Source organism: Prionailurus viverrinus, chromosome A1 (assembly GCF_022837055.1).
Source record: "Prionailurus viverrinus isolate Anna chromosome A1, UM_Priviv_1.0, whole genome shotgun sequence".
Taxonomy (NCBI): domain Eukaryota; kingdom Metazoa; phylum Chordata; class Mammalia; order Carnivora; family Felidae; genus Prionailurus; species Prionailurus viverrinus.
The window spans coordinates 128,355,498-128,380,728 of NC_062561.1; the positions used below are offsets into that span (position 1 = coordinate 128,355,498).

The following is a 25,231-nucleotide window of genomic DNA, read 5'->3' on the forward strand; positions in this document are numbered from 1 at the left end:
TTTATCATCTAGTCAAAAGTCAAGATAACCTCTCCAAGGCCCCCTTTTCTCTAAGTCTCTAAGTGGCTGACATTATCTCTTTTCCTTTCTTTCCTTTTCCTTCCTGTCCTTTTCACTCCTCTGTCCAGGGAGTATGCTCACCTTCAAGAAATTCCTGCAGTTACTATTCAAAAGCAGGAAAATTCCAAGAGTTGTACCCAACACTAAGAGTTCTTAGTAAACATGGTTGTACCATGATCATTTGATGTTCAGGGTAATACAGGTCACAAAAAGAAAACAGCCAACCACGACTGTGAAACTGTCTTGAGAAATTTCTACTGGAAATTAGTTCTAGATTTTACATATTTTCTTTCACAGAACTGATTTCCTCCTGGAAAATTGCAGGAGAGAAGGAATTTCTCATTTAAAAATGGAAGCATCACATAAAAGTGACTAATTACATCCCAAAAAGAACTATCTTTACACTTCCAGTCCAGGTTTCTTCCTTTCAAGCAACCTGAAATCGCATTCTTTAAACAGTTAATAGAATCTCGGCAGTTGGTAAAATAAAGAGGAGACTAGAAGAAAAAGCTGGATAAGGAAAATGTCACCTAAATTTAATAGTTTACTAATAACCTTTTGGGTTTTTTTTTTAAAGGGAAACTTGACTTTCAACGTTTATTTATTTTGGGGACAGAGAGACAGAGCATGAACGGGGAGGGGCAGAGAGAGAGGGAGACACAGAATCGGAAACAGGCTCCAGGCTCTGAGCCATCAGCCCAGAGCCCGACGCGGGGCTCGAACTCACGGACCGCAAGATCGTGACCTGGCTGAAGTCGGACGCTTAACCGACTGCGCCACCCAGGCGCCCCAACCTTTTGGGTTTTAATGCATTGAATGAATTCATTCCCTTAATGTTTTTTATACAGCATAGGGATTAGAGAGTCTAGCCCTGCTGTGTGAGGAGTGCATACTGTGTTGGGCATGGACTGCTTGGAAGGATGAGTGTTGCACCAGCAGAATCTTCTTTCACCATGATTACCATTGCTGTTACTAATAACAATTATTACCACCATGTTTTTAGCACGTGATGCTGTACAAAGTACATATCCTACAAATTACTGTGTTTAGTCATTCAAAGAACCGTTTCAAAGTTTTCATGTACGTTATTTATCCCCATTTAGAAAATTAGAAAGCTAATGCTCAGAAGAATTAAAAGACTTAATGCAATCCTACAGTCAATTCACAGCAGAATCAGGCCTTAGCAACCAAACTCCAGAACTCTAAATCTTTAATCTGTCCCTGATGATGATAAGTATCATTTCATGTAGGCACAAGGATTTTACATCTCTCTATCAGGTGTGGGGCTGCCAGGGATACTAAATTCAACCCAAATTTAGGTAAATTTCCTGAAATAGACATCTCTCCTCCTTATGTAGAAGCTGTGTCATCATTTCACATTTTGAAATAAGAATAGCATTCTGTCAAAGCCATTCTTACTCAATGGTCTCACAAATCATTGAAAACATTTCTCTTTGTTCACTCCCCAAAAAAAGGAATGTTATTGGGAACATAGGTAATATTTATATTTAAAGGAAATAGGGCTCAACAAATGAAATTATAGAGTATTTTAAGCCTATATTCCAAATATTTAAGTGATATTAATAGCAGAAGTTTACCATTGAAAATAGTGCAAAGAAGGGGCTCCTGGGTGGCTTAGTCAGTTAAGCATCCTACTTTGGCTCAGGTCATGATATCACAATTCGTAAGTTTGAGCCCTACGTCGGGCTCAGAACATGGAGCCTGCTTCAAATTCTGTGTCTTCTTCTCTCTCTGCCCCTCCTCCGCTCATGCGTGCGCTCTCTCTCTCTCTCAAAAATAAATAAGTATTTAAAAAATTAAAAATAAATAAAATAATGCAAAGAAAATCTAACAAGGCAACATCATACTTAGTATAATCATTACTGTAGCAGGCGTGGCCAACGTGGCATTTGAAAAAGAAACCTTACAAGTTAGTAGGTGATCAGTGATTGTTTTTTTTTAATGTTTATTTATTCTTGAGAGAAAGAGAGAGAGAGCGAGGGCGAGTGGGGAGGGACAGAGAGAGAGGGAGACACAGAATCTGAAGCAGGCCCCAGGCTCTGAGCTGTCAACACAGAGCCTGAGACGGGGCTCAAACTCACAAATGGTGAGATCATGACCTGAGCTGAAGTCAGATGCGTAACCGACTGAGCCACCCAGGTGTCCCCTATTCAGATCAGTTATTCTTCTATAAATTGGGGTTGGGGCAGCTGGCCAAAAACAGGTGTACCCTTTTCTTATTCCTCATATCAAAATAAATTACAGGTGATCAAAAATTAAATATAAAAGGAAAATCTTAAAAGACTAGGAAAAAGTGGAAAAATTAATAATTTTAAAATGGAGTCACACTCCTTAAACACAATGTAAGAGGAGCACATGGAGGAAAGTTTGCTAAACCTTGCTGTATTGAAAACATTTTACAGACAAAAAATTAAATAACCTAGTTAAAACTGGGCAAATGACTTGAATAGATGACATACAAATGTTCAACAAGCATGTAAAAAATGCTCAACATCACCAATCATGGAAGAAATTCCAAAAAAAAAAACTGTAATGAGATATCATTCCACACTCATTACAATAGAAAAAAGAAAATAAGTATTGATGTGGATGAGGATAAGTTGGAATCCTTATGCATTGTTGGTAGGATTGTAAAATGGTAGAGTCACTATGGAAAATAATATGAGGATTCTTCTAAACAAATTAAAAATAGAAATACCATATGATCCAACAACCCCATCTCTGAATATATTTATCCGAAAGAATTGAAAGCAACCTCTTGCAGAGACACTTGTACATCCATGTTCACAGCTCACTATTCACAACAGCCAAGAGATGAAAGCAACTTAAATACCCATTAATGGTTGAATAGATAAAATGTGGTATATGCATATAGTATTATTCTAACTTAAAAAGGGAACCCTGTCACATGCTACATCATGAGTGACTCCTGAAGACATTATACTAAGTGGGATAAGCAAGTGAAAAAAAAGGCAAATACTGTATGATTACAAATATATGAGCTTTCTAACATAGTCAAATGCATAGAAAGTAGAATGGTCACTATCAGAGGTTGGGAAGAGAAGGGTGGTTGCTTTTTTAATGGATATAGAGTTTTAGTTTTGCAAAATGAAAAAGTTCTGGAGGTACGTTCTATAGCAATGTGGATATATTTAACACTACTGAATAGTACACTTAAAAATGGTCAAGACAGCAAATTTCATGTTATGTGGTTTTGTCCACAAAAAAGTGTTAAAAATATTTACCTATGACTTGCAAAACTTACAAAGTGAAAGAAAAAAATAGAATGAGAAATTATTCAGAGCAGTTATAACACAATTTCCTAAATATAACTCAAAGTTTTTCTAAATCAATAACAAGATGATTATCTCAATTCATTTCTGGAAAGAATTTTAATGGAAAAATATTAATAGGCAGTGAACTAAGAAATGGCAAATAAACAATGAAAAACTGTTCAACTCACTCATAAAACTGAAAAGTAAAATAATAAGAGATATATTTTACCCATTACAGTAATGAAAAATAAAAGTACAACATATCCCGGGATAGTGAGTGATAATGAGAAGTTAATAGGTCTTCTGGCACACTGTTTATAGGTGTGTAAAGTGATGAAACAAATTTTGGAGTAAATTTGCCAGTATCTTTTTTTTTTTAAGTTTATTTATTTATTTTCAGAGAGAGAAAGAGCAAGAAGCAGAGGGCCAGAGAAAGAGAATCCCAAGTAGGCTCCATCCTGTCAGCACAGAGCATGACGTGGGGCTCATTCCTATGAACTGTGAGATCATGACCTGAGCCAAAATCAAGAGTCAGATGCTAAACTGAATGAGCCACACAGGTGGCTTAGAATATATTCTAATACTTAAAATCTGTTAATATTAATAATTAATATTTATATTATTATATATTATCATACTATTATTAAAACATTAATATTAATGAAAATATGTCTTTGGATCAATAATTTCAGTGGTAGAAATCTATCTTACAGATACCCTTTAGACGTGTAGTGAGAGGTAAATGAACTAATCACTGAAAATATCTAACAATGTGCTGAATACATATAAATTACACAATAAGTGTTATCACTACTTTTATTATATTTACTTAAGTATGCATAAAATGTTTCTGGAAGGCTACATCAGACAAGGTTAAGAGCAGCTATTCTAGTGACAGCAAATGGAAAGCTAACAGCACAGAGGAAGGGCATAAGGGGACTCACACACCACTATGTTTTATAGGAATTTTTACCATAAACCAAGTACCACGTTTATGGTTTTAATTGCTAATTTTAGTCACTGAGACCAGGACCAAACATTCACAAAATAGGAAAAACATCCATTGTTCTCCTTTTCTAATTCTTTGGCCTACAGTTTTCCTTCCTTTCTCTCTGAAAAGAGTTGTACATGCAAAGGATACAAAATAAATAACATTTCCCTATTTCTCTTTATCTCATGCTTTTCCTGAGCCTTTGGGAAGAAATATCAACACAGTATAACTGGACATCCAGTGACTATGGCCATCATTTACTTCAAGGAAATCTAGTGTTATTGGCTTCTTGTCCCATGTAGCCCTGTTGCCTTAGCTATTCAAACTGGAACTCTGAGCTGTTGCAAGAGGGAGAAAGGATTCTCCATGTGGGTGTGGCTCAGACCTCATGCAATCTGGAGGGCTTTCTCAGGGACTCTCACAAGAAGGTTTATCTTTAGATGCTGTAATGGGCCCAGTGGTGATCCCAAAAAAAGATATGTCCACAACCTAAACTCCAGAACCTGTGAATTTTTCCTTTGGAAAAAGAGTTTCTTACAGATGTAATTAAGTATCTCGAGATGAGGAGAGTGTCCTAGATTATCCAAGTGAGACTTAAATACAATGACAAATGTCCTTATAAGGACACACACACACACACACACACACACACACACACACACACACACCAAAACAGGAGAAGGTTTGTGAAAACAGAGGCAAAGTTTGGAGCAATGTAACCATAAGCCAAGGAAGCCAGAAAAACCATGAGAAGCTAGAGAGGAATGAAACACATTCTCCTCTAGAGCCTCTGTAGTGACTGCAGGCTTGCAAACACCTTGATTTTGGACTTTTAGTCTTGAGAAACATGGGTGAGTAAATTTCACTTGTTTTAGGTCATTACATTTGTGGTAATTTGTGATGGCAGGTTTTGGAAACTAATTCAAATGCCTGTCTCCAGGGGACATTTGTCTGAGAATTAACATTTCACTTTGCTTCAACAATGTCCCTCACTTTTACATCACTTCTTCCTGTATATTTTTGTCATTGTCTCAATAGTCAACATGTCACCATGACACCTTAAATATTGTTGAAAAGACATTACTTCAGGGGAAACTGATGAGGTGAAACAACCTAACACTGCCACAATTCTTGATGTAGTTGATCTCAAACTCATAAAACAAATCTGCAATTGCACAAGTTGAGATGCATGTACTTAAGTCACAAAGGCTCCTTGGTGTTCAAAAAAACCCTACTAAATATGAAACTCCCTAAAAGATATCACTTTGGAAGGTGAAAGCTATAACATTCAGGGTGCCCTCTGAGTTACTGGATCTGAGAGGGAGTAAAGCAGAGGAAAAAAAGGGCCCAGAAAATTCCAATCACTGCCTGTGAATACTGAACACATTTCCTAGAATAGCTGGCCAATTTCTGTAAGACATCATACCCTCAGAAAAGCAAAAAAATAGCCAACTATATCCTGGGCTAAATGTTAGATGTGTCAGAAAATTAATTTCAAAGCGTAAGTCATGACTGTCTCACCAAACAGCTTCTGTTGAGGAAAGAGATTAAGTGAATGGAATGTTGCACCTTTTCCTCATTCTTACTGTGATTACAGCTTTAAAATGTGTATTTAGTGCGAGGATGGTTCCTAGTGAAAATATTCAGGACATGGCAGGGGAGAAGAGTTTTAACTGAGTAGGTTAGCAGATTTTTTCTCAAAAGGCCTTGAGGATCGGCAATACCCTGGATAAATGACTAGGATTAGAATCTGGCGATGAGTTTTGTAGACTCAGAAACTGAAATCTCTCAGCACATGAGAGGAAACCCTCCTCTCAGAAGCAAGCCCATATTGTACAGGCTCATGGAACTTCTGAACAGAATCCAAATGCCAATTGATTTCTTTTCATTGAGCACTACAATTATTGCTCAGATTAAATTGCTCAACTATGGAGCATCTGGGTGGCTCAGTCGGTTAAGCATCTGACTTTGGCTCAGCTCATGATCTCACAGTTTGTGAGTTCAAGCCCCACACTGGCTGTCTGCTGTCAGCACAGAGCCTGCTTCAGATACCTCTGTCTCCCTCTCTCTCTGGCCCTGCCCCCTCCTCTCTCTCTCAAAAAATAAATAAATCAATAAACATTTTTTTAAAAAGAGAAAAAAATAAAATGCTCAACCATCTCACCCTTTATCACTAGAAAGTCCTGTGTAACAATGAAGACTATAATCAGAAGATTACTTTGTGAACATGGAACCATAACAAAATATATAGATAAATACGTGATCAATCAGATAAATTTAAGAGGTTATTAATAAGATCATTAACACAGTGCAATGTTTAATGTCATTCTGCTAACCAATCATTCCTCTCTTTTGGACAATGTTTGAAGAATCTGGGCCAACTGCTTCTTTGTGATTGCCTTTTATGCCCACTCAAATTCTGACCAATCCTCCTATCTGATAGCCCTGCAAACTCATCTGTGTAATGTGTTGCATCTTGGCTCTGTTAACTATAGATTTCATGTGTTAATTCACAGGGTAAAGATCACATATCTTTATTTCCACATACTTTCTTTCCCTCTGTACTATATGCAAACAGCATAGAACACTTTGGAGTTAACTGTGACAATAATATGAATTCTAGACAAAACACAGCAGATGAAACAACATGGCAGAACATTTTTTTAATATTCCTATTTTGTAGCCCACAACTTTTAATCACTTTTCAAGGTCAAACTTTATTATTGGTAGGCATGACAGTGACCAGTAGCTACAACAAGAAGCTGATGACCTTAACTTCACAGGTGGCCCCTGGTATAAAGCTTGACTTTGATGTGTCTAAACAAGCATAAATATAGAATTTATGATGAGGTCTATTAGGATAGTAAAATCTTCTGAGAGGAAGCTGTCTAGAGCTGCCCTGCTTAAGAGACTTAAAAGCAGGCAGATCAAAGCATGTGTCATTGAAAATGCTCTTGGTTGTCATGAGAAAAGGGGTAAAATTGCAAACCCATTCAGTTGTATCCATTACTATAATGACTTAGAATAGACTAGGATGACAAAAATGAAGGGTGAGTAGTATAGGATCATAATAATAGTAATCACAGGTCCTATGCCACTGATACTGAATTTTTCTTTTGTACAACAAAGGCAGTTTTGTATTTTTTTTTCTGAATAGCTATGGTAACAGGTTTTGTTTCTGAGTGCCTGGTTTCCTGTCTATAGAGCCATGCATCTGAGTAACATGCCTATCCCAAACATTCATTAGGATATTGAAGATGAGTCAAATAGAAAGATGGACAAATGCCAAACTGTTTTGTTCTAATAGAAAAGGTGTTTATCCACTGAATTGCCAAACTGAATTTTGGGCAGGCAATAAGCAATGTCGTTACCTCATATCACATGTCATCAGCTCTAGCATATCATACTTTAACGAATAAAGAATTAGGATTATGTACATAGAAAGGGAAGAGACTAGAAATGCCTACATATCCAGCATGCTGAGAAAGAAAGTCTGGAATAGAGGTATTTTCTTCAGAATAAGCAACTCTTTAGAAGTGAATGACATATGATTTCTGGCAGCAGTGGTGGGGGGAAGTCTTGAGTAATGCTGACTATAATTCTGCGCTCTGAGGAGCATTCAATTGACACTATATTTCTTACAATGCTTCCCTTAAAATACAGACCACTTCAAATTGATGCTATGCCTCTTTTAAATAGGCCACCCTGTATATTCTGAATGAACTTTTTTCCAGTAAAGAACTGTGTTGATGCAAATCTACGTTGGCAAGAGCGTCATCAGAGTCAGCTGGGAGTGACAGGCATGTTCGAGCCAATTCTGGATGGTGTGTTGAAATAAGCTTCCCAGGCTACAAGAGCAAATGCACAAAAGCATGCCCACGTCTTCACAGGGGTGACGTGCGGATCAGCAGAACCATGGCTCTGTCAGAACATAAAACACATACCAGGAGCATTTCTTGAAGAGAAGCCAACAAATCAATCCCAGCAAGAGCTACATAATCCTTACAGGTTAAAAGGTGCCAGGGCTCGCCCTTTCCCTTAGGGCAAGAAAAAAAAAAGTTTGTACATGTTGCTTTGCAGGGCACACTCCTAAGACATAAAAGATCGTATTTCTTGGTAACAGCCAGCTAGCTCACGTAATATAAATTTGCAAGCAAGCAACACAAACCAACAATTCAAACTTCAAAGAGAAAGCTCTGTTCTACCCATTTCATATTTGTTTTGTTTACATGGAGGATCATGAAACCATTCCTATATAAATGTTAAAATGTGGCTTAGTCCTGCTTTTAGAAATATTTTATGCCTATGCAGAAAACCCATGTATTTAATAAAAGCAGTATCATTGCAATGACATGTATGAAACGCTGTGGCAAGCATGCAAATTTTTTTCAGAAATTATTTTGGTTCTTCAATACCTAGTTATAATATCATGCTTAAGAATAGGATTTTGAGGGGCACCTGTGTGGCTCAGTCAATCACCTATCTCTTGATTTTGACTCCGGTAATGATCTCACCGTCATGAGTCAGAGCCCTGCGTTGGGCTCCATGCTCTGCGTGGGGCCTGCTTGGGAATCTTTTTCTCCCTCTCTCTCTGCTCCTTCCCGTGCTTGTGCACATGTGCCCACTCTCTCACTCGCTCTCTCGCGCTCTCTCTCTCAAAAATAAATAATAAGCATTAAAAAAGAAAGATAATATTTTTTTATCCAATCCATAAAAAAACGGTAATTTCAATTTGGCAATCTGCCCCAGGGCCATACATCTGGAAACTAGCAACTTCCCACTTGCCTCTATGCATCTTCTCTCACCTCTCTCATCCCTAGAGCACAAGTGTATGGTTAGAGGTAGAAGCAGCATGGCATTTCTAGACAAAAAGTTGCAGTGAAGACTGTCAGGTAGACCTGGCCAGCCTGGTGTCCACTGCCTCCCCCCTCCATCTCTCTAAAAGCACTACAGGTGAGTCAGAGAGCTTGAGAGCATTTTAAAAACAGACACAAGAGAATGGACATCCCAGCTGATGAGCTGTGCTTTTCTAACTGTAGGCCTCTGATGAGATCCTTGTCTTTGACTCACAATCATCAGGACAAAGGACCCCAAGACTGCCAGGATACTGCTCATCACCCACCTCTCATCCTCAGATGGTTCTGTAAATCCCCTCATTTGACTTAAATCACCCAGCCCTCCCCCAAATCCAAACCCTCCACTGTAACTTCTAGTGCCTCTCATCTGTCATCAGTACAATCTCTCATATTCTCAACCTCTTGTCTGTCTCCTGCACCTTCTTGTGCTAACAGGACTGGCTGCCCATTGAGGATACGGCTTTACTTCTGCCCTCTGAGTGGTATCTAATTTCCCTTCCACATTTGTGTAACACTTCCCCTAAAGGAGAATAAGTGTCTTTCATGCTCTTCTCTGCTATTTTCAGAAAGTACTGTGACCATTTTTTATGATTTACTATGCACCACCATTATACCTCACCTGCATTACTGCAATAGTTTCCCTCTTTTTACCTGTTCCCCACATCCATATTTTCTACACAGGAATCTAACGATTCTTCCAAAACTTAAAACAGATTGTGCCCTTCTTAGTCAGACACTTGTATCGTTAACCCTCTTCTCTTTGGTATGTCACCATGAAAACTCCCCCCAAATTCCCAAATCCTTTACTACAGCCTCAAAACTCTACATGATCTCACTCCCTTCTATGTCTGTGACCTCATTCTCTAGAATGTCCCCCTGCCTCAAACACACCAGTCACATCCTCCCTCAGGGCTTTTGCACTTCTCATTTCTTTCTGCCTGAAATGGTCTTCTCCTGGATAATCACATAATCACCTCCCTCCAATCTCTACTCAAATGTCACCTTATAGAGAGTCCTCCCCAAAAAGCTTATACAAAACTCTATTCTCTTACCCTGCTTTATTCTTCTTTAATGTATTGTCATTCTCTGACCCACTGAAGTATTTATTTGTATGCTGTCTTCCCCCCACTAGACTATTGCTCTAAGGGAGCAGAAATCTTTTTTGTTGTTGTTGTTCAGTGCTTTATCTCCAGAAGAGTGACAGATAGTATAGACACTTAGAAATCATTTTTAAATAAATAAAAGGATAGCAGGATATTTAGCTCCTGACTTTTACCGTGGTGAACCAGTCTTGAAAGAGAGAAAATGCCTTCAGAGAAAGATGGTTTTCTGTGTGGAGACCATTAGAACTGCTAAATGTGTTCTAAGTATTACATTTTTTTTTGTAATGTATTGGAAAGGCAGGCACAGTCTCACATAAATAATGTCTCTGTTCTATGCATTAGAACACAAGTGCCCCCAGTGGAATTGACACATCTGATTTAAATGGAAACACAATTGTGTATTCTGCTATTTCAGTAGGACTATCTTAGAAGGAGTAGGATATTAACTAACTGAAAGGTAATATAGATTGGTCTAATTGGACTGAATCTCACATTCCAACTAGTGAGAGTGTTCAATGCACACACTTGAGGGTTAGCAAGCTTAGCATGGGATAATAACTCAAAATGTCACTTCCTTTCATTTGGAATGAAGCTGTTAAGAAAGATAAAATTCATTGTTTCATTTAAGCATATAAATCACTCGTGTGTGTGTGCATACACGTGTGCAAGAGACAGAGACAGAGAAAGAAGGAAAAAGATAGATAGATAGATAGATACACACACACACACACACACACACACACATATAGAAGAGAGAGAGAGAGAGAGAAAGAAAGAATCTCTGTGTGTGACAGAGAGAGAGAGAGAGAGAGAGAGAGAGAGAGAGAGAGAGAGAGAGAGACACTTCGTTGACCTTCAAAACCTGATTCCAGCTAACCCCTATGGTCTACCTTCTCTAGAGATACTCTGAACTGTACTCAAACTCACCTGACCCCCAAATACTCCCTGTAGATATTCAGTTGTTGCTTTGGTGCAAAGAATTCACCTCCTGCCACTTCCTCTCCTTCCATACTTCACTCCATTTCCCTCTCTACTCAGATCCTCCATGCTTTTTGTTCATATCAAATTCCCTTCTAGGCCCCATTTTTCTTTTTTGAAAATATGATAATTAAAACTACACCTAATTAGGTAGTAGTGAATATTAAACAAGGCAACCTAACTAAATGCTCAGGCCCTTCTTTATGACTACACCATCTCATACTCCATCTCAAATCTTGAGGGAGTCCCGCTTCCAGAAACAACCTCTGCCTCTTGTAAACGCCCTCCACTCTTTGTAATTATGGCTGCTATTTTAAAGTTCTTAAGTAATCACATTCCATGCCCTATCAGATTGCAATCCTTGAGAGCAAAGACAAAGCCCTAAGAGCATCCTATAAAATGATTTGCATGAGGTAGACACAGTATGTGAGGTGATTAAACTTCTAGATTTCAAGAGATTCAGACTACCCAAAGTGTCCCACCCATACTATTTTCACATTATGCTTGATTAGCACTCAACTCTTTCCGAAGATCCTTTCATTAAGTATATCATTTGAACTTCTAAATAATTCTATGAATCATATATGAATTAGTAATAGTTCTATTTTACAGATGAACTTAATGGTGGTCTGTGGAAAGTAAATGATACACCTAAGAACTCACAGTAAGTGGGGAGGAAAGTTGGAGCAGGCAGTACATTTCTAGACCTCTTTCTGCATCACAAGACTGTACTACACACTAGGGACACAACAGTGAATAACGTAGAACTCATTTATCCCTTCACAAAGCTCACCCTCTAGATCAGTGGTTCTTAACTAGGCATAATTTGCACCCTCCCAAACTGGGGAATATTTGGCAATGTTTGGAAACATTTTGGATTTTATAACAGGGTGGGATTACTGACATCTCCTGGGTGGTTTTAGGGATGTTCCCAACATTCTATACTACACAGGACAGCCCCATGACAAAGCATTATTTGGATCCAATTGTCAGCATTGCCAAGGTTGAGAAGCTCTGCTCAAGATTCAGCTCCCAAATAAATGCTGTGAAGTATCCATAGGAAACAATGCCAGATAAGGTTTGTAGAGACAGGTTTGGAACTGATGATATAGACTTCAGGGCCAAGTTGAGAAGTATGAGCTTTTTCTTGCAGACCAGGGATTAGCAAACTATGGCCAGTGGGCCAAATCTACCCTCCTATCATTTTTTGTAACTAGTTTTATTGAACATACCCATGCCCATTTTATGTCTTGTGCTGCTTTTGCACTATAGTGGCATAAATGAGTAGATGACACAGAGATGGCCGCCCACAAATCTTGAGACATTTACTATATGCCCCTTTACCGAAAAATGTTTGCTTACCCCCACTATAAATTGTGGAAAGCGAAAGCAGAACTTTGGGATAAGTAATGACGCAGCGTGGATAGTACATCCTCAAGGGGAAGAGACTTATGGCACAGAGACAGCTAGGATGGTTTTGAACTCACCCAAACATAAGGCTGATGCTAAAATAGGTAATGGTAACCAGGAAAAGACAGAAAAGCAAGAAATATCAGATGAAAGAATCTATAGGGCTGGGCAGAGAAAGGGCAAACCAGAAGTCAAAGATGACTGGGAAAGCAGTGGTTCCAGGGGGAAACAGTGAGCTCAGTTTTTCACATTATATCTGAGGTGAAAGTAGATTTCTTAAGTGGAAATGTCCAGAGGAGACATACAGATCTTGAGACGGGCTTAAGAGCTGGATTTTGTGAAGTGGAGCTAGCAATTGGAGCTGGGGCAGAAGTCAGGCTGCTGGTGCAGGGAGCATACTGAAACAAAGCCAAAGGGCTAATTATATAACCGGAGGGCACTTCAATTTAACGTGCTGGAAATGAAGACAATGAAGGAGGAAAAGAGAGAACTCACAGAAACAGGAGCTAAACCTGTGAATGAGACAGTTTCAAGGAGGGGTCAGCATCAGCATGGTAGTAATATATTGCCATTGCTGATTTTAATTTTTAATTATTTGTTAATTAATTTATTTTATTTTTTAAATTTAAATCCAAGTTAGTTAACATGCAGTGTAATAATGATTTCAGGAATGAATTTAGTGATTCCGCATTTACATATAACACCCAGTGCCCATCCCAACAAGTGCCCTCCTTAATGCTCCTTGCTCATTTAGCCCATCCCCCCACCCAGTACCCCTCCAGCAATCCTCAGTTCCCTGTATTTTAAGTCTCTTATGGTTTAATTCCCTCTCTGTTTTTATATTATCTTTGCTTCCCTTCCCTTAAGTTCATCTGTTTTGTATCTTAAATTCCACGTATGAGTGAACTCATGATATTTGTCTTTTCTCTGACTGACTTATTTCACTTAGCATAATACACTCTAGTTCCATCCACGTAGTTGAAATGACAAGATTTTACTCTTTTTGATTAACATTCCATTGTGTGTGTGTGTGTATGTATATATACATATATATATATATATATATATATATACATATATATATATATATATGTGTGTGTGTGTGTGTGTGTGTGTGTTGACAGTGCTGCTATAAACACTGGGGTGCCACTTCAAAACAGCAATCCTGTATCCTTTGGATAAATACCTAGTAGTGCAATGCAAAGGCAATACTGCTTTTAATTTATTTATATACAGACTTGTCCATCTGTGATGAAAACCCTCAAGATAAAGGGAAGACGATGCTCCTCCTTAATTTATAGCTGGTACACTGCTGACTACCACTGAAACTTTTATTTTTACTCCAAAGTATATGAGTCCTCTGGAGTCTCTATAAATAACGTAAAAAGAGAAGGAGGTGAACAATGAAGATGCTCCTCTAAGACAGTTTCTTAAAGGATAGTTCCAGCTGCTTACAAACGTGACTTCTGGGGCCCCAGTTCAGATCTGCTGTGGGTGCAGGGCTGACTTCACAGGGGTGACCTGAGCAGCTGTATAGGACCACATTCTCCAGCAGGCCCTGTGCTGGATTGCATGTTCTGCTGTTGCTGTCAGGAAATTCCCAATATTCTTCTGAACAAGTGTGTCTGCATTTTCACTTTATACCAGGCTTTGCAAATTACAAAGCCGGTCCTATAAGAGAGTTCTAGTCTAGAATTAAATAAGTTCTCCAGAAGATTACATAGGTATAAAAAAATCAGACTCCTCACTTACCTCAGCTTCCACTTATTTGCATGAAGATCCTGCACTCTTTGAAAATGTCCATATTTGTGCTCTTTGGCTTGAAAGCTGCCATTAGAAGGTATGTACTTTCCACGGAACATATCCACGCTTCTTTCCATCTGTGTAGCTACCAACTAGGTAGTAAGTATACGGTGGTGGTAAAACGAGATACCAACACCTCACTTTCTTCTTGGGAGTTGGAATCACACAATCTAAATTCAGTGTGTTTACTTTCAACTAAGGGATTCGGATCTGAAGAGCCTGCAAGAACCAACGTCCTTCTTTGAACAGAAGTATCAATGGTTCGGGCACCACTAGGACAGGATATTACAAGGTCTGGTGTTGCACACACATAGTTTTAGGCACAGGTGATGTGGTTTAGTGACTTTTTAAGTGTTGAACTTAATAATGAGAAGGCTATTTCCTTTCCAAATCCCTTTCAATCATTCTTACTATCTTAAGGAGAAAGACTTTTACATCTCTGTAATACTTGCTACCTGTCATTTTAAACACACAGAGAGCAGACCTCAGGCTCAGAACCTTTAGCAGGTCATAAAATCCAGCTAAATTTTAATTTGTTTCAATCATCTTCTACATACAACCAATGACACAGTTCCAATTTATAGTAATACTATAAAGCTTCTTTTTTTTAAACATATGGGCCTTGAATAAAAATGTAAATCCACTAAAAAATATTAAATGCAAAACAGTACAAATGATTCACAGATGGACCTTCATCTGGAAGGCAATACAGTAATAATAAGACTATTAATGACACTGCTATTGTTATTAATAAGAAGGCTTTATTAAAGAAAGCCAGGTTCCATTCAGAGGAGAGCAATAGCATTCCGCCTTGTGCGTCATCAGCCTCCAATTCATATATGGTTTAGTTATTACAACCCATAAATCACATGCTGTCCTATTTGGCACTCACTCAATAGAGAGTCATAAAAAAAATCACACTGCACAGAATAAAGCAAAGAAAACAAATACTATAAACCTAAAGGAGGTAAACCAGAAGAAATGATAATCCAAGTATCCTTATTAGTCAGAAAGTTGCTTATTTCAACAGACCAATAAAACACTCTCACCATTTATGAACATAAATGTGAAATCAGCTACATAAGAAAATGAAAAAAAAATGCCCTATTAATAATAATACACAGAGGACACCACTTTATTTTAATAAAAGCTAATTTGACCAGAGGGCTATCTCATAAGGGTAATGGAAAGGAAATTGGTTGGTTTGAAATTACCACAATGTAAAAATAAATATAGATTGAACTAGAGACAAAATATTTACATTAAAATAACATTTCTATGCTAAATATATTCAAAAAGATTTTCTATTATTCAATTTTAGTTATTCTGAAGATCTGCTTTGGAGAAGTGGTGCTTAGTTTCTGCCAGTTCAAGTTTCTCCAAATTGTCATCCTAAAAAAGGAATTCTAAAGGGTGTTGTTTTTTTTTTTTCAAATCTCTCCTCAAAATCTTGACATTTCTTTTATAAGCTTAGGTCTTGCTGTATAATTTAACCACTATGAATTCTAAGAGATAAGGATTAGTCATCACAGTTTAACAAGCTAGTTATTCAGTAATTTCCTAAGAATCATAAATATATTTAAATAAGTTTATTTTCAGAAATACAACAAGCATAATTTATTTTCAAAGTATACACTAAATATTATTAAAATGCATATATTTGACAACTCTGTGACACTATACAAACTGATTCATATACACATATCCTAAAGTCCAATTATACCAGTCTAGTTATGTGCAAACCCAGAATACACACACACACACACACACACACACATGCACACACACACACACACACACAAAGTCATGGTGACAAAGTCCATACAAATGGTTAATCATTGAGTTTGAAATTTCTTTCCACTATGGCAGTCAAACACTACATCGCCAGGACTTTTAGACTGGAAGAGTATGGATCTACCCAGCTATTCAGCATATGAGCCACAGTAATAGAAGCTATGTTTCTCAATTAAACAACAAATATTTATTAAATGCATATTATACAGGTGGCACTTAGTACCTCCAATGGATACAAGATTGCTACATCTTAGGAATGAATAATTCAGCTACACAGTTCAATCACTCACATGAAATAAAAGAGAGCGTAAGATTTAAAGTGCTAAATAAATGGCAACGCATTGTGCTCTCAGAGTTCAAGGGCAGCTATCACCAAATGAAGTCAGGCCATTTGGCCCTGTACACACTGGCTCATGAAAACCCAAAGTCAAGCCACTAATCCCAATGTTTTCATTTATTTTCTTTCATTAGACCTTACATTTTTAAATGATATCCTGACCCAAAGAAGACAATCTCAGAAAAGTCATTTTAAAGAGGAAAGACAGCATTTATTTCTGGTCCCAGAGATAGTTCCATTCTAAAAGCACATATCTTGTTAAGTCAAAGAGACTGTTCCATAACAGAGGGATTTGACATGAAGGCTGGTGGATGAATAGACTGTTTTGAGGTAAGATGGGCTTTGGTCCTCCTATCCAGCTATCTGGTCATTCGCAGCCAGCCTGTGAGTCAGGCCAGCTCTGGTTACCAAGCAGTTTGCTGCTCTGTTGCTTAGTGACTTGAGCCTGCAGACCATCATTTCCAGCTGGCTCTTCTGGAACTTAACGGTAATAGATTTTTGACTTGATCTTTCTCTTTACAACTCAAGCCTTTCCTGACTTTGCCTCTGAATCAGTGAAAATAAAATTATTCTGATTGGTTTTGTTTTTATGTCAGTCTTATTTTAAAAACTACTCTGAATTAGAATGGTCTTTGTTAAATCTGAAGCCCTCCTTTACCAAAGACATATATTTCTCCTACATACATTTTTATCACACAAAAAAATGTCTACACTCATACGAGCCACATGTGTAAACAAATAAACTAAGATTCTACACCAAGAAAGAATTCTGCTCCTGCCCTTCTGTTAATTAACCACCACTCTGTAAAATCACTGAACATCCATTGTTTTAGCTTCAGTATACATTCAGGGTAGAGTAATAAATGTGAATGTGACTCTTAGCCCAAATGGAGGTTAATGCTGAAAGAACACAGGATAGAAAGTTAGGCAGACCTTGGCTCAAGTTCTACTTCAACTCACTTCATGGCTGCAGACCTGTGTGATCTTGGTTATATAACAATTTTTATGGGCCCCAGCATCTTCATATGGAGAATACAGCTAATGATACTTCAATTCAATACTTGTTTGTTTTGAAAGGTTAGTATACATAAAGTACCTGGCATGTAGCTGGAGCTCACATTAGTGACAGCTAGTCATTAGTGACTATGTTATAATAAATCTCAGATTATAAGCTATGTTATGAACCTAAAGTTTTTATTCCAGAATGAAATCAGGTGATTCTTCTCATACCAACTCAAGATCTCATTTTGACATAAGTACTTTCTATGAAACAGAGAGCTTTTATGTCCTAAAATTGAAGATGAAATGTTTTTTTCTATTTCATCTGTACAGAAGAGACTGATATATTAAAAAGGTATATAATTGAAGATGCAATAAAAGAAAAAATTAATTAGAATTTTATTATTATCTATAGATTTACATATTCCCTACCCAAAATCATGGCTTCCATATTGTGTCCTAGAGGGAATACCACCAACAATTTCATTTCTGAAGGCCCTGCAGCCTTTTATGAGTCAAAGAATTATTAAAAAATTCTGTCCCTATTTCTACCCACGTGGCATCTATCTCACTCACTTATACCACCAAGTTGGAACTTGTTTCTAATTACTTATCTTAAATGTACTATAGTTTATCACTTTGTAAATTTAATTAGTCAATTTTTGACTTGTAAATATCAAATGTCTTTATAACCATATGACTTATAAATAGAGAGTCTACAATTCAAAAAGGTTGAGTAATTAAGGTCAAATATAAGTGGCCAGAGAAGCTAGAAATACCCGTCTTCAACTATACTAAAGTGATCATAGTTTTAGAAACATGATTTTTTCAGAAGCAAATCCACTTAAAAAAAAAACAGTGACATAATTTTGCTACACTGGTAATAATAAAACTTCTTCCTGAAACTGCTACTTGAAGAATAATTCTGGTAGCTTCCTGTCTAAGGAAAAAAAAAGTGCTGAAGCTCATTTAATTATTTAACCTCACAGGAGGAACTTATTATTTATAAGGATATGTATATAAAGAATAACCTTGAAAATTAAAACCATGATTTAAAAATAATTTTAATGAACTCTAAGATTAATTTTTTCTCTTCTTCTCCTTCAACATTTCTGCCAAGTTTCTAAGAAAGACTATGTTTTTTTTTTTTTCGAAGTATTTTTACCATTAGTAGAAATGGCTTCAGCTGGTGTTGATACACTTCATGTCTTTTCTTTAACATAAATGTCAAAGGTCACAGGAAGCACATATGTGTAATAAACCACCAGGTCATTTCAATTTTTTTTTCACTTTTCCTCAACAACCGTTTGTCACCTTTTTATCTTTTTAATTTCTTAAATACTGCAAGGCAATTGATAAGTTCTTTAAGAGGAATATCTCCCTGGAGTCTTAGGGTTTTTAAGAAAGGCTAATTATACCTTTTAAAAGCTACAGACACCCTTAACTCGCAGTGCCCCCAAGATTTCCGCTGAAGACACAAAGCCAATTACACCAGGGACACAGCTAAAGACTCAGCCAACTGGCCCCACCCAACATGCCTGCAGTACTTCCTGTTGTGATCCCCAGATAATTTCCCCAGAAACTTCCTTCCCACCTCCTCGTATCACACAACACCCACAGTCCACCTCTGGAGTTCCTAGCTCCTGGGAGAACACCAGTAATGCCTGTCTCTTGGGTATCCTTACTGCAAGGGACAGAGAAAAGACAACCTTAAAGTTGCATCGGCAAACGTAGGAGAACTGGGACAAGGGAGAGAGTTCTCAAATAGAATCACTAAATACTGGCTTTGAAAACCTACTCGTGTGTGTGTGTGTGTGTGTGTGTGTGTGTGTGTGTGTGTGAGCGCGCGCAAGCGCGCGCGCACACGTGTGCACTACAAACTCTCTAAATGGCTGGATTTCTGCTTTATAGATAATAAAGGGCTTCTTCTCCCTTCTGTAACTTGAAGAAAATTTATAATATATTTGTCTCTTAACAACCATAAAAACAAGCACGGTTGCTGAAGAAATTATGACTCAAGAGAGCAAATATTTACTTTTGAACATGCGCAATTTTATATCTAATGCCAGTGCTGGGTAAAGAGAAATTTATAGTAAACCAAAAATATGTCCAAAAGCACTTATCTAGCTCCCTAAAAATCTTCAAGATTTCCTAAAAGTCTCCTGGAAGTTGCCTTTCAAATACACCTACAAAAGTTATTTTGTTGTTTAAGGTTGTTACTAACTGCTTCTTCTACCTTTGGATGTTGTAATTAAAAACACACATGCATACACAGAAATTACAAAGAGAAGAAATTTGAATATTACCTAGATGCTATCTTAACCAAAGAAATCCTAATTCGTAATTTCACTTACACACACTCTAGAACAATTTTCTTCATTCACAATGTAAATTAAAATGAAAACCTGAAAAACAAAGATTTACCTGCCTGTTTGTTTTTCCTGAAATAAATTTACACTAGAAATTATGTTTTCTTCACCAGAGATCACACTGACCTTCGAGTTCCTGCTGACATCAGAGGGAATCCCCTACTGAGATAAAAGCAGAATGTCCTGTCTATAATCACTTGGCTACAAAGTACTAGATATTAAGTAAAAATGATAAAACAGAGTGGTAAAAAGCACATACACAAAGCATTCTAGTTTAACACACAGCACCAGACCAAAACAAAAACAAAAACAAACCCGTTCAATAAATATTAGCTAGTGACGTAATTACGAATAAGCACTGAAGGAAAAGCGGAAGTAAGATGTGCCATAGATTGTGAAGAAGCAGCAGATCATTTCCAGTTGGGGGAACAGGAGGAAGCTCTGAGGAGCAGAGGGATGTGAAAAACATGTGTAACGGGAGTAGGCAAAGAAGAGGCACTAAGTCCTATGGTTCATCTCCCCTTTAGTCAGAGTCATGAAAACAGTCATTTAGTCTCCTTTTCCACAGTCATGAAATTGACACACACCTATCATTCTTTTGAATTCTTGGTCTCTTTGCATATATTCTCTTTAGTCCAATCCATTCACAAACAAATGACAGGATAATCATCTAAAAATTAAATGTAATCCTAAAGATCCAGGAAGATCAAGGCTGGAATAATGGGCATATAGTGCCTAATAAGGAAAGTATTTGCTTATAATGATACTCAACATCTATCCCTGTACAACACATTCTAATCTACACATAACTGTACTTAATAAAAATCACAACAGAGCCTGCTTCAAATTTTGTGTCTCCCTCTCTCTTGAAAATAAACATTAAATTTAAAAAATAATAAATAAAACCACAATACCAAATAGATACTATTACTATTACCAGAAAATTGGATAATAGGGAAATTGAAGCATATGTCAAGTAACTTGTTCAAAATCATGCAACTAGTAAATGGGAAGTCAGAATTTAAATTCAAGTAGTCTGGCTTCTGCTTAGGTGCTCTCCATAGGAGTCACACAGCACCTGAAGTATTGTGTCAACTCAGAAGGCTACTTGTGAAAATCCAAATGAATTCTGGACAAGAATAACCAGCCTCAACCTGGTAAATACAGCGCAAAAAGGTGAAATAGCTTAGGATGTTTAGTTAAGAAAAGAGAAGAATTTGTTTAAGAAAACAAGACAGGCTAACACTGAAAATACTGATTTCTGGGTATACAAGGAAGAGCTGAACAAGGTCCTAGGTCTCTAGTAGGTCATTCCAAACCTCTTATCTTAAGGGCTACATTATGGAAGAGAAGAGAGAGTCAAGCTGGGGGATTTTCAAAGCAGATTCTGGACCCAAGCATGACAATTACAGGGAAGGAGTTTTCAGCTGTTTATTAGCAAGAACTTCCCAATCAACAGACTTGACAAAAAACAGAATTTCTCCGTATGACTCTCATCCAGGAAGTGTGAAGAGATGTTAAAGGACTGGTCATCATAGATACTATTCCATGAATTCAACTATGGTATAAAAGGTAAAGGGTAAAGCCATAATGTTCTGTGATTGGGACAGGCTAGCTGTTCACCCGGTCCTGGAAACAGAGCTGAGATAGATTTCCCATTCTCCTTTGCAGTTACATGTGGTCATTGAGCTGAGTTCTAACCACGGAACATTAGTATAAGTGGCATGTGTTCTTCTAGGCCTGCCTCATAAAAACTGACACATGCCATCTTCCATGCTCTTTTCCCCCTGATTCCACTGATAACCTTACAAATCATGTGTCACAAATAGTGCAACTGCAAGGTGGTAGGATTTCAAGACCCTGAAATGCCCCAGGGTTAGCATCCCTCCCCATAGAAGCAGAAGCAGAAATAACCATTTATAGTGTCAATCCACTAAGATTTGGAGAATATGTTGTAGAACATGACTACCTTAACTAAAACAGAGGCCATCCAATTGGATTTATTTTTTTCAACTAGAGTGCAAATTACTTGAAACAAAGGAATAGCTCTTATGCAGTTTCTTCATCAGCACATACAAATTAAACACTTCAGGTTCAGTAGGAATTAAAATTAAAAATATTGTAAGGACGGGAATAACAGGTACAGTAACCAACATTCTTAGGTGAACCCATAATGTGTGTATTTAAGTAGCTGATCAGCTCATTTAGGAGGAGCAGAGGATTAGAGTGTGGTGGCAATAGGAGCAGTTTAGGTAGCAAAAAATGTATATATATATATATATATATATATATATATATATATATATATATATCAGAACAGTTTGAAATCATTTTTTTTAATTCTGCATTGTGCTTAGTCCAATTTATGAAAGCACAGGTGGATGACATTCGTTAGAAGATGTCTGTGGATATTACAAAAGTCTTGGGGATCACTGAACCAACATGGGGATGTGAGGTGTTCTTTCCAACTCCCTTACTGGATGCTTTTAGTCCACAAGAGATACTGTTTCCTCCTGAGTTACTGAGAAGTGACAGTATGATTTTTATTTTGCATTTTCATTGCTCTTTTGATGCCTCCATGCTCTGACTGACACCTGATATACCAAAATGAAATATTGGCAGAAAGTTGTGCTCTTGGAGTTTCCCCAAACAGCACCAGAAAAGGAAGTGCCAGAAATTTCAGAAGAAAGCCTGTTTTCATGAGATTTCCTGCCTTCCTTACATCTCAACATGTCTAAAGAGCTCAGATAACCTTCAGATGAACTCTAGGTTGCTTCACTCAGTTGGAAATCAAGCTGAGCTGAGGCTTACTCATTCAACAATGGGTACAATTTAGGAACTATAATTTTAAGAAAGTATCTCAACCAAAAGCGACACTGGATACCAAAATCCTGGGCCTCACCCTTTATGAACGGGAGCCCGCCTTCCTGTTCTGGCACCCTGCTCCGGCCTCTCTACGAATTCAAGCAGCTTTGTTGCTCTAGTCTCAAGCCATTTCTCTGTCTCAGAGCATCTCCCAGTGCGTAGCTATGTCCTTCACTCACCACTTATCTCTGACAATTTTTTTTCAACATCTTATTCAGAGAAAAGTCATTTTTCCATAATTTCTTTTTCAAGATTAAAAAATATAGTTTTTCTTACCCCTCTTATTAGCACTGTATCTGATTGAACTTAGAAATGCCATCTGTTAAAATCCTAGAGGAAACAAGAACACTTCTCCAGTGAGAGACCTAGCTATTTGAAATCAAAATTCTGAGGTTGGACATTTCTTTGGGCAGGATATGTATTTCCTTTATCATCTACTTCCATCTATGATATTAATGGGGCATGGCCATGTTGCTAGTTTAGATTTTCATTCTCTCTACCTCTCACTGCTCCTTTCCTAGAAGTCTTGCTTGTGGTTTTTGTTTGATTTGGTTTTCCATTCCTGGCATGCTCTTTGGTTTTCCATGGAAAAACTGTATAAAAATCATTCCATTTCTCAACTAACAGGTTCATTTTTCTTGTTATAGCTATTTTCTTTATCACAACTAATACTCATTTTACCAAAATGTTCAGGGAGTGTACAGAACCTACTACTACCTAAAATAAGCCAAGTGTGCATCACAGACAACCCCCTCTCTGATCATAGCTAAGGATTGCCTCTTCTCGGGTAAAACGCCATAATAAGCTTACACAGTGGTATATTTTAATATTTGGTTTTACAAGAGCAAGAAAATATCAAGAATCATCAAAAAGACTAGAAGAAAAATATGCATAAAACAAACCCACCCATTTATAAAGAAGATTACAATATTCATGAAGAAAATAAAAATATTGACAAAACATTCAAAGAATCCAAATTCAAAGAACACAACAATATATACCAAGTAGCAACCTGCAATTTTCTGCCCAGAATTCCTAAACCCTTTCTTCTTTCCTTTGGCAAGACACATTTGAGACTGTAAGTACATTAAAGTCAGTAGCAAAGGATGGGTTTTAGGGGACACACCATTACACACACACACACACACACACACACACACACACACACTACACATATATATGTATATGTATATATGTGTGTATACATACATATATGTACATATATACATGTGTGTATATGTATACACACATATACATATGTGTGTGTATATATATGTGTGTGTGTGTGTGTGTGTATATATATATATATATATATATATATATATATATATATTCCACTGGGGATTATGCAGAAAGGAGAGCTAACTATGATTTTCCTCCTCTCCTTTCTGGTCCTTTCTTTCCTAGGTTTGTTGCAGGACCTGGCAGGGATATTAGCTTACGAAATCAAAGAAACGCCACCACATCCGTATGGGAGTAAAACTGCATTCTTATTTGACATCTGGAATCCAATTTTCTTGTAGGAACTTGCAATAGGAATTGAACTTCCAGAACCACCCACCTCAAAGATTCCCAATCTCAAGGATTCCTGCCTTAACTGGGACAGCTGTGGGATTTGTTGGTAAGGTAGAGCGCTTCTGATAAATCCCAGGTGAGGAACGATGAGAGTTCTCCCTTACCACCCCCTGAAGAGAAAGGCGGGAGGTGCAAAAATCACCCAGGGGGAACCGCCACCAATTCCGGTCATCCGTGCAAACCTTACCACGTATGTGCCACCGTGAAACGCCGCTGTTTGGGGATGTTGCTACTGAGAAGCATCCTCCGCAGAAGCCTGGGGGAATTTCTCGGAGAGATCACTGGAGAGACCTTGGGAGAAACGGATTTCCTTGCTGTCTTGGACTTCTCGTGCTGCAACAGGTTTTCGCGCAAGGATTTCACAAGATCCTCGTTCAGCCAGGGGTTTGGACAATGCGGATTATCCACTTCAGGTACTGTTAAGGTGTCCGGGCTTGTCGTCTGCTGAGCCATTTTTCCCGGTCAAGTTTGTACAGTTGGCAACAATCCAGGGCAACGTGGTTCCCTGGCCTCTTTCCAGTGACTGCCTCGCTCACAAGTCCGGGGAAATGTCCAGGGAAGCAGATTGGATCCAGCTGCTGTTAGATCATTCGGTCGCCTGCCTCAGTCTCTCCGTGGAGATGGGGCTGGGTGTAGAGGAGGCGAGCGCACTCCTCAGCGGAAGCCTGTTAAACGTCACCCCTCCTCTGCGGATCCCCTGCCAAAGATCACTGACGAGCTCGCCGGGCAGGGGAACATGGAGGGAAGCCACTGCGTTAGCAGGGCTTTGTCAGCGCTACAAAGCAGCCTGTTAAA

At 37.9% G+C, this 25,231-nt stretch overlaps 1 protein-coding gene across 3 annotated transcripts in view; it reads right to left on the reverse strand.

The window, feature by feature from the left end:
• The window catches only part of PDE4D (phosphodiesterase 4D), a 1,415,237-nt gene that overhangs the window by 702,537 nt on the left and 687,469 nt on the right, over positions 1–25,231 (reverse strand). The window contains exon 1 of one of the 3 annotated variants that reach the window (XM_047855204.1): positions 24,624–25,199. The exons of the other annotated variants lie outside the window; for them this stretch is intronic. Within the exon in view, the coding sequence (XP_047711160.1) occupies positions 24,624–24,889 (266 nt within the window). The 5' untranslated portion in view covers positions 24,890–25,199. Of the gene's footprint in view, positions 1–24,623; positions 25,200–25,231 lie in introns of those variants that run through there. 3 annotated transcript variants of the gene reach the window in all.